Raw genomic sequence first — 10,234 nt, 5'->3', positions numbered from 1 at the left:
CAGTTGAATGAACCTCTTGACATCAGCAGCGGTGACACCTTCACCGACCTTGGGAACGCCATTCTTGACGACATACCAGAGGTCGACATCAATGGCTTCAAGATTCATGCGCATCTTATTCTTCCAGTAGGGGCAATCAGTGCCATCGAAGACTAGGCACGCAGCGGAGACCTTGATTATCCCTGCAGTCTACATAGCTAAAACTCCAGGTGGTTAAACCAAATCACATAGAACAAGAGAGCACCTTGCTCTGATACCAATTGAAAGTGCTAGTTATCGACTAGAGGGGGTGAATAGGCGATTTTTATGAAAGTCTTCAAAACACGAGGTCTTTGAAGAAAAACAGTAGAAATGAACCTATTGATATGCAGCGGAAGGTAGACTACACTAGACAAGCCATAGTCAAGCAAGCAATGTAGTGAAAGCACGAAGACTATTAGCAGCTAGGTAGTATGGATCAGGATGGAAGACAGTATGAAGCCAAACAGTAAATAGTCTTCACTCAGTGAAGTCAATCAGATCAGACAAGCAGGCAATGACTTCACAAAGACAAACTATAAAGTAAGGGGAAGTGGAGGATAGAACCAGTTGCTTAGTGAAGACAAGGATTTGGTAGACCAGTTCCAGTTGGTGTGACAACTCACGTCTGGTTAGGGAGGCTGAGATTTAACTCAGAAGACCGCGTCTTCACCTTATTCCCCTTGAGCTAAGGACACCCAGTCCTCGCCTAATCACTCTGGTAAGTCTTCAAGGTAGACTTTCAAACCGTCACAGACTTCATTCACCGGCGATCCACAATGACTCTTGGATGCTCGGAACGCGACGCCTAACCGGCTGGAGGATTCACAGTCCTCAAGTGTAACAAGTCTTCAGGTCACGCGGACAGAAAGACTTCAGTGATGCCTAACACTCTTTGGCTCTGGGTGTTTTGGGCTTTGTCCTCGCAAGGATCTCTCTCTCTCTCTCAAATGCTTCGGAGGTGGGTTTCTCTCAAACGACAAAAGCCCTGCACTAACTCTGAGCAGCCACCAATTTATGGTGTAGGGGGTGGGCTATTTATAGCCAGGAGGCAACCCGACCTGATTTGTCCGAAATGACCCTGGGTCAGTAAGGAACCGACACGTGTCCAACGTTCGGATTTCCAACACACGCGGCAGTTTTACTTGGGCTACAAGCAAAGCTGACTCATCCAGCTCTGGATAAGATTTGCTCTTATTATGTTCGCTCGAAGACATAGGATTTTGGTTGAGCATCACATCAGTCACTCTGACTTTGTTCACTTGGACCCCACTTAACAGTACGATGGTTTCTATGACTCAACAAAGAAGAAAAGGAAACTACGAAACAACTATGTCTTCGCACTCCATAGTCTTCAAGTGAATGTCTTCACATGTCATAATCTTCATCGTGAATGTCTTCACGAATCACCATTGTCTTCAATGTCTTCACACATTTTTAGGGGTCATCTCTGGTAGGTAAACAAAATCAATAAGGGACTACTACCTGTGTTATCCTGCAATTCTCACAAACACATTAGTCCCTCAACCAAGTTTGTCGTCAATACTCCAAAACCAACTAGGGTGGCACTAGATGCACTTACAACGAGCGATGCACGCCTACTCCTCCCCTGGCTCACCAGTCGGTGGCACGTTGGCCATTCTCCTCCACTCCTATCGACAACAACCCCTCGCCCGCCCCACCCCGTCGCCGTCGCCGCCCAGTTTCGGTATCCTTACCAGTAGTCCGCGCCTAGACCCACGCCGCCACCTCCGACATCGCCGCCACCACCGCCTCGTCGTCTGGCCACTGTAGCTTCTCCCCCCCCCGCCACGCTCCCCCCGCCACCCCGACATCGTTGCAAGCACGAAGTCACCCCCCCGCGGCCCCGGCCATCTCATTCGTACGACGCCGCCGCGCTCGCCTGACGCCGCTACGCTCGTCCGACGCCGCCAGGCCAGCTACCTGGTCCAGGGGAGGCGTGCGTCTCCTCGCCGGCCAACATCTTCGACGACACCCGCAAGCTGTTCGATAGTTTGCCCCCAAGGTACAAATGGACTCCGCCGACGAGTTCTTTTTCCATAATTTCTCTGTGACTCTGACGATTCCTCATCCGATGATGAGGAGATGGTAGCTGCTGTGTTTGTCCATGACCACCTTAATAGGCAGCGGCTATTGTTCTGGGGCTCGATCCCGGGGCACACTCCGGTGTTGAATCACAATCAAGAGAGCAACCATTTTCTTCTTTGGAAGGACTACTTTGACATAACCGACCCGCTGTTCAAACATCAGCAATTTCGGCGGTGTTTTCGTATGGATAGGCATGTTTTCAATCGTATTCGAGAGGGGTGGTCGGATATGATAACAATTTTGAGTGCAAGGAGGATGCCCTTGGAAAGATTGGATTCTTATCTTATCAGAAATGCACCGTAGCTATCTGGATGCTTGCATACGGAGTGCCTGGTGATCTCATTGATGAGTACGTCTGTATGAGCGAGTCTACGTGCCTAGAGTCCATGTACACGTTCTGCAAGGTTGTGATTGCAGTGTTGGCCCTGAGTACTTGAGAGAGCCGACTGCTTAACATACAACCCACTTGTTGGCGATCAATGCTAGCAGGGGCTTCCCAAGGATGCTTGGCGGCATAGACTGCATGCACTGGGAGCGGAAGAACCACCCTTCTTCTTGGCAAGGGCAGTATAGGGGCCATGTCAGGGCTTGCACTATCACACTTGAGGCCGTGGCCTCACAAGATCTCTGGATCTGGCACTCTTTCTTTGGCATGGCCGGATCGCACAATGATATCAACGTGCTTCAACGCTCGCCGATATTTGCAAGGCTTGCCGAAGGCAACAGCCGGTCGGTCAATGTTAACATCAACGACCACAACTAAAACAAAGGATACTACCTTGCTGACGGTACCTATCCCCAGTGGACCATTATTGTGAAGACAATCCCCAACACTGTCGGAGAGAAGAGGAAAAGATTTGTCCAAAAGCAAGAGAGTGCTAGGAAGGATGTCGAGCGTGCCTTTGGTGTTCTGCAATCTCGATGGGGCATTGCTCGGTATCCTGGTAGAGCTTGGAGCATCAAGAAGTTGTGGGAGGTGATGACTGCTTGTGTGATCATGCACAACATGATCGTAGAGGATGAGCGCCCGAAACGTATCTACGATTAAGGGTTTCAGTTTCAGAGTGACAATATTGTGCCTGAGCATGGAGGAGGAGCGGCAACGTTTGCACAGTTCACCCAATTTCATCATCAAATGCGTGATTGGAAAACTCACATTCAGCTGCAAGATGATTTAATTGAGCATATGTGGGCTCATGTTGGCAACCAATAGATGCATCTTTTTTTTTAATGTATTTGGGACAATTTAATTTTTATTAGGGTTGTAAACTATGGTATATTTATTTGTTGTGGAACTATGCTTTTTTTTGTTTATTTGCGAAACTATGTAAAATATGTGTATATTTATTGAAAAACGGCGGCAAGCCGGCCACGTGGGCAAATATGGGTCAGCGCGTTGGGTGAGTGCCGACCTAAATCAGAAAAAGGCGGACGCCGAGCAGGCGAACGACCCAAACGGATAAAAAACTGACAGAGCGCGCATCCGTTTGGTCGGCGCGTTGGAGTTGCTCTCAGTTAGTTTCTCCCGGAAGAAAAACTGCTTGAAGGATTAGATCGATAAATAAATGGGCTAAACGCTGTTTACATCGTAGATAAGCTCTACGACTTTTTCGAATGCGAGTATGGGGCCAGGGGCCGGCTTCATGGTCATCATCACGGACACGGTGGTACAGAGCAATTGTGTCAGTTAAACAGCTCAACCTAGGACGATATCGGTCATAACCGGTACCGTCCCTAGCGTAGCGTGACAGGCTACCACAGGACGGCGTAGCAACAACACCACACTACGACGACCTTGCAGCCTGCCAGACCCAGAAGCCTCCAATCCAATTAAGCATCCGGTAGGCGTGTCCAGCCTAGTCGAGTCGAGGGTGGCCCATTTCTCTTCCTCCTCGCGCCGGTTTTTCTCGCGTCACGGCTCCGACCGAGGTTCGGCTCGGCCAACTACCCGCCGCAAACAAAACAAAACAAAAAGTAGGGTCGCGTCTCTCTCACGGAAAGATCGCGACGTCGGAACGCGCATGACAACCCCGTGCGGCGAAGGATGGCCAGATGGGTCACGCCTATAGCGTCCCCTCTCGTACCACCACCATCGCAAGTTGTTCATCAAGCCGGGAAGACCTTTTCGCCTTCCAGGAAAAGAACACAACAGTCCAGAAAAGACACAACACGTCCCAAGGTAAGAAAAAACACCAAGAAATTCTCATCAAACCCTCAAACATTTCATCTACCCAGGCAGCACCAGCTTTAATTAATTTCCAAAGACCCAACTGAAACTTTATTCCAAGCAAAGCAAATCCGTCCAAGAGTTCGTTGATAAGCACTTCCAACTCAGCCGCCAGGATGACCAGCCCTTAACTTGGGCGATCAACAGCGCTGAACAAACAGCTAACAGACAAATACAGTGAGTACATATTAAAAAGCAATCCACAAGATTGTATTGTAGTACTAACGACGACGCAGTTCCGCTTGACAGCACGGGTTAACAAACGCTAATAAAACGCATGCATATAGAGAGTAGTCCTTCACTCTAGGTTTAATATTTCTCAATGAAACTCATGCTGGAGCTCATCAAGATATCACACCCGCTGAACCATGCATTCGATGAGAGGTTTCGCCAAGATATCACACCCGCTGAACCATGCATTCGATGAGAGGTTTCGCCAGCCCTCCCTTTTCGCCACTTATTATCGTCAGCCTCCGTGCCACTTTCATGAAGTCGCTGTTGCATGAACAGAATGAATTAGATATATATCACCACAACATTACTGCAATATTGGAGGATGAAGAAGAAGATACTATCGCGCACTGAGTTAAAGAATACTGTGCATATTATAAGGAACTTCTCACCTGAATGGTAATCCCCCAGTGTGCATGACGGCACCAGCTGTGTCACGGTAACGAAGATGGCTTATGATTTCTTCCTTCTCGATCCCAAACATGTCAGCCAGACGGCCATACAACTCGTCGTATGACCCAAAGACAGACAAGTCGATGGTGCGACCAACATCCTCCGATTCCATAAATACCTTGCAGTGCCCAGCTTCCAATCCAAGGTCAGAAGCCTCATGACCCTGGGATGAGAATCCAATGCAGATTGATGAACCAGAACCATCAGACGCATTTCCTGCCTTCAGCCCAGTACTGATAGGTGAACTATTTCCAGTAGCCCCGGAGGAGAGTGTCTCCCTTGAACCACTTGAAGTCATCTGCTGCTCGGTAAGAATGGCCTTTCCAAACAACATTATATGTGGGGTCTTTCTGTCAACAGATTTTTCTGTGCTCTGTGGTGTACCGATTGTCAACAAGCAAGAGACGCTGTCGTGGGCTGGTGCGCTGCTGAGCACAAAGCCCTTAGGTATCCGGGAAGACGGGGTTAGAGCGTCCAGCCGGTTAAAACCGCCGCCATGGAACAAACCAAGGTGCAGCTTATTAAGCTGATGGTCTGTTAATGGTAAACCAAATTGAGCATGCCTGGCTCCCTGTATGCCTGCAGGAGAGTTGTTGTCCGAGTAACAGCATAGGGGGCTGTTGCTAGGACCAAGTGGGTTCCCATGGAAAATTGGATTAAACAGATGACCATCCAATGGAAAATCAGGATGTTGGGGAACCCGTAACTTCTTTCGTGGTGGAGAAAATGGTCCCAAATGGATTGGTGGAATGCTCGATACAAGTTCCACAAGCCATGGGCTCACGCATTTCACATTCTGTAACAAGTCTGGCTCATCCCATGTGACCTGCAAGGATTTTGCAACCATGAAACATGTTAATAAAGAGACTTACTGTAATCGACTAAACAAAAAGTACCCTGGTGCTTGTAGAACTAAAATGCAAAGAGTATCACAACACCAACTAAAATTGATGGCTCATTTTCGTATTAAATCTGATATATAACTGATGATAATGATGAAAACATAAACCTCTAATATCTCACTATTACTAGTAAGACACCCTTCACTATCCTACGTAGGTGGATAACATAAAGGTTGAGATAAGATTCCATGAAGTAGCAATATGCATAAACGGCCGAGAGAGCTGAAAACAATAGATACATAGAGCTAGCATGTTATGTTGAACTGCCAAATGTACCAATTTCAGTGGTTCAGCATCTGTTACCCAAGGTACAGACAGAAACCTTATGTTTGGAGTACGGGACTGATCAGATAAGACAAATGTACGGTAGGACTTTCAAGTAGAGGGAGGATCAAATACCTTCGGCACAAACAGTTTATACATGGATCATTGTCATACTACATGAACATCATATTAATTTACTACCCATATTTGAAGTTTAATAGTTGTAGTACCAACATCAGGTATTTATTACAGGAACATGCAGTATTCTACACCAAACTTTATTGCATTTGTTTATGAGGTGCCAGTAAGAATTTGGTTGTAAAAGACTTTGAAAGAACTAGCATGGAGCCCTGATAGATGGGCTTTGAAACTAACGAATGCCTAGGAATGAAGCTGTTGGCAATGAAGACTCCGATCTCAATTCTCTGTTGCACTCTTACTATTTGTACAGGGACAATTTCCATGAAAGAAACTGAACAAATCTGACAGATGATGTAGCTTGTAGATTCTTGCACATAAAACTTTAACCCTTCTACTGTGTACGGCATTTCATTAGATTTGTGTACTATTTTTCCCTATCTCAGGTTAATGTAATTAGACAAATAGCTTCGCATCTAAACAAGTCACATCTAACCATGCTAAACGATTCTGCTTCTAGTTAAAAGTTTGCCAAGCATTCCCATGCCCTTTGAATGCTTCACGTTGGGTGCTAAAGACCAAACATCAAGCTGTGACATCCGAGCAACCGGTGGTGGCGTACTATTCAAGAAATTTGGATATTATACTAAAAGGAGTACATTTTTTTTAGGGGAACTAAAAGGAATACATAAGTTTAGGAGCTGCCTACTGACAAAGAAGAGAGCTACTTAGAAAAACATGCAAACTGATAATCCAAATTTGGAAACCAGCAAAGCTACTAAAGGACAACAAGCCTTTTCTTCCATAACTACTAGTACTATGCAATTGTAAATTATGTACAACAGCTTTATTGATTGTTCCACTAATTCATACAAAGTCAGAAGGAATCGAAGGAGGATGTGACATTTTACTCCAGTAAATCTACGCCAGTTGTTGAACTAATTAATAGGATGATTTGTTGATATCAGGGGGTTCGGGAATCATTATTACCAATTAATTTGGCAACACTGCGCGGAAAGCTGGTCATGTTTTGCATGCTACTACTACCATTCAAGGCATCTGAATGAGAAGTGTTGTGTAAATGGTGCGCTGCATTCGTATCTTGCAGTTGCATGTCATGTAACTATGCATCTTTATTGAGAAGAAAGGATGGAGTGCAACTATGGATATCATCAGATCGAACAAACCTGAAGAAGTCTCCATGGTGAATTCGGCCATCTGAGTGGATCGGCAACCTGAACCGAAGAAATCGTCCCCATAAACCAGCTAATTCTTGAGGAATCCTCGGTCTCAAAGGCCATCTTGAACCTCATGCCAGGGCACCAGTGGATCCTCATGGCAGCCTGCATAGCGGCGGCCTTGACAACAAACTCCGGCGTGCTAGCTCTCGGGTAGTACACCACCTCAAATGGCTGGCTGTTGGCCGCAAGGGTGGCCGCCTCCGCGACATCGGCGATCTTCACCTTCCCCCTGCCTTTGACGTAACCGGCGGGGCCACCGTTCATCATCTTGTTCTCCTCGTCCTTGAGGAAGGCCGAGAACCCCCCATACCCTGGCGCGTTCCAGCCGGATATGCACTCCATGCCCCCGCAGGTGACCCGCTTGGCCCGGCGTATCCCGACGCAGAGCTCCCCGTGCTCGGTGCGCAGGAAGACGATGGAGTCCCCCGCGACGAGCTTCTTCTGGTTCACGAAGGTGCTCCAGCCCGTGGTGAGCAAATGCCGGCGCGGCGTGCCCCGGTAGATGTGGCGGAACTTCCACACCTCCCCGTGCACGTCCTTGGCGAGCACCGTCTGCACCGGCGGGTCAGCCCTGTAGTCAAGCTTGGGGAAGATGGTCTCCGCGCAGTAGCGCGGCACCGAGAAGCCGCCGCCGTTGTTGGCGTCGGACTGCGTCAGCGTCTTGGCGAAGGAGGCCAGCTTGTCGCGCGCCTCCGCCGGGTCGCCCCCGAGCCCCTCCGGCTCCCGGAACCCCGCCTCGCCGGGGCCGACGGGCACCAGCCGGATCTTGGCGAACACCTCGTCCGTCTCCGGATCAGCCAGGAAGCGCACCCCTGCCACGCAGCAGAGCACGAGCGCGGGCAGCGGACGCGGCCCGACCGCCGCCGCGAGCTCGGCGGCCGCGCTTCCGCCGCCGCCGTTGGCGTGCTCGGCGTGCCCCTGGGGGAAGTAGTAGACGCGCGAGCGCGCCGGCGGCATCTGCACCATGCCGCCCGCGCAGGCGTGCCACAGCTGCGGGTCCAGGCACCTCTCCTCGCCCACCTCCTTCATCTCCACCGAAAACCACCGCCTCGAAATGCGATCACTTCTTCCCGCACAGCAAACCTGCCACCAAATTGCCCTCCGTCAAATTCGCAAACCCCGAAGGAAAACCCAACTCCACACGCAATCAATCCATGGCGAGCACAGCCATCAAAAGAGCAAATCAACATCATGAAAAGCAAGAAAGGCAAGCACCTGTTTGGCCCGCGCGCATGGCCTCCAATTGGCAGATCACGAAAGCTCTGCGAGAGATGTGAACGCCCAGAGCCAGAATAAACAAAGCAGGCAAAGGGAAAAGGGAAATCTACATCAGGCGACGGCGCCTCCCCTCCCCTCGCCCGGCCCCTGCAACTCCATCCCAAGTTCAAGAACCGCCGCGCCGGTCAAAGCAAAGCAACGCAAAACAGAATAAATATCCAATCCTTGGTGTCCGGAACCCAAAAGCCCCGATCTTTTTCCGTGTTCTTGAGGGAGGACGAGGAGGGAGTGCTGCGCTACAGCGGCACAGTGGTTTGGAATTATGGCGAGTTCTTTGGATGTCTTCCCGGCCATTAGATAGATAGAGATAGGGGAGAGGCGCTCGCTTGGCTTGGCTTGGCTGCTGCAGTGGCCGGGCGCCCCAGTGGAGCCGCGGGCCCACCGGATCGCCTGCGCTGGCTCGCACAGCCAACAGCGGCTTCCACCAACCGTAGATGACTGGTGGGGTCGGGGCTCGTGGGGCCGGCGTGTCGGTGATAAAGGATGTGGGGCCATGTGCTGTCTTTTGTGCTGTCGGTGGGCCGCGGCCTTGATGGCCCGGACTAGGAAGTAGGGAGTGGCGACAAGGGCCGAAGGTTTTCGTCTTGTTTTTAGTGTTTCTGAATCTGAAAAGAGGGGGAAATGTTTTTAAAATTCAACAAACAGCTAGATTATCTCAGATCTCAACCCATTTATTTGGTCTCGCCGCTCTCGCAGCGTTTTGTTGGTTGGGGTGGGTGGGACCCGGGTGAAAAGAAAACAAAAAACAGTTTTGTCACGCGTGCGACGCGATGCATGTATGTATATCTATCCTCGTCTCATCTGCTGTGACTCTGTGAGGGAAGGGAAGCAGGCGAGGCGACGACACATGATAGTAATAAGCTGTCGAAATTCGGTTGTTTGGGAGAGAGGAGAGGACAAGAAAGCATTTGTGCGCCGCGGCCGTAAGTTGGTGTTGGCAGCGACTGATTGCATGATCCGGAAATGGGCGAATCTTGTGCCTTGTTCGTCTCAACTCCTGTGTCCTCCCTTTCCGGCGCGGGGGCGAACCGATCGCCGGGAATTCAGAGCCAGGGCAACCAACCCACGGAACACCGATTGGGACATGTCCCTCCTCTCCTCTTTTGCGCCACTGCAGCTGCCCACGGACCGCATCTGCATCTGCATGGATCATACTCCACATACATACCCCTCTTCCTACTTTATTTATTTTTATTTTTTGACACTTGAAACCCAATAGTCTTGCAACTTGGTAATAAATGGTCACTGGAATTTTTTCCACTCTATGGTGTTGGTCCGAGGTCAGGCTACACCGTATATATCGGCCCGTGAACTGAAAGAAAAATGTCCGAGCCTCGGGGTTTTGTGACGTGCCGACTCTACGTGAAACGCCG

At 49.6% G+C, this 10,234-nt stretch overlaps 1 protein-coding gene across 1 annotated transcript; it reads right to left on the bottom strand.

The window, feature by feature from the left end:
• Positions 1–4,373: 4,373 nt before the first annotated feature.
• LOC109758443 (auxin response factor 22) lies at positions 4,374–9,164 on the bottom strand. The gene is made up of 4 exons (XM_020317299.4): positions 8,799–9,164; positions 7,530–8,666; positions 4,978–5,864; positions 4,374–4,849 (listed from the first exon to the last, which is right to left on the bottom strand). Exons 2-4 carry the CDS (start codon positions 8,610–8,612, stop codon positions 4,753–4,755), a joined length of 2,067 nt encoding a protein of 688 aa, XP_020172888.1. The 5' UTR covers positions 8,613–8,666; positions 8,799–9,164; the 3' UTR covers positions 4,374–4,752.
• Between the last annotated feature and the right edge of the window lie 1,070 nt (positions 9,165–10,234).

This window comes from Aegilops tauschii, chromosome 1 (genome assembly GCF_002575655.3).
Source record: "Aegilops tauschii subsp. strangulata cultivar AL8/78 chromosome 1, Aet v6.0, whole genome shotgun sequence".
NCBI classification, from domain to species: Eukaryota; Viridiplantae; Streptophyta; class Magnoliopsida; order Poales; family Poaceae; genus Aegilops; species Aegilops tauschii.
The sequence above is the reverse complement of the archived record's forward strand: the minus strand, read 5'-3'. Positions and strand labels throughout refer to the sequence as shown.

Excerpts from the sequence above, each read along its gene's own strand:
- LOC109758443 (XM_020317299.4), bottom strand. The coding sequence starts at position 8,612 with ATGAAGGAGGTGGGCGAGGAGAGGTGCCTGGACCCGCAGCTGTGGCAC. Across the intron at positions 5,865-7,529 it reads CACCATGGAGACTTCTTCAG|GTCACATGGGATGAGCCAGA; the intron begins GTTTGTTCGATC and ends AAATCCTTGCAG. Across the intron at positions 4,850-4,977 it reads ACTGGGGGATTACCATTCAG|CGACTTCATGAAAGTGGCAC; the intron begins GTGAGAAGTTCC and ends TTCATGCAACAG.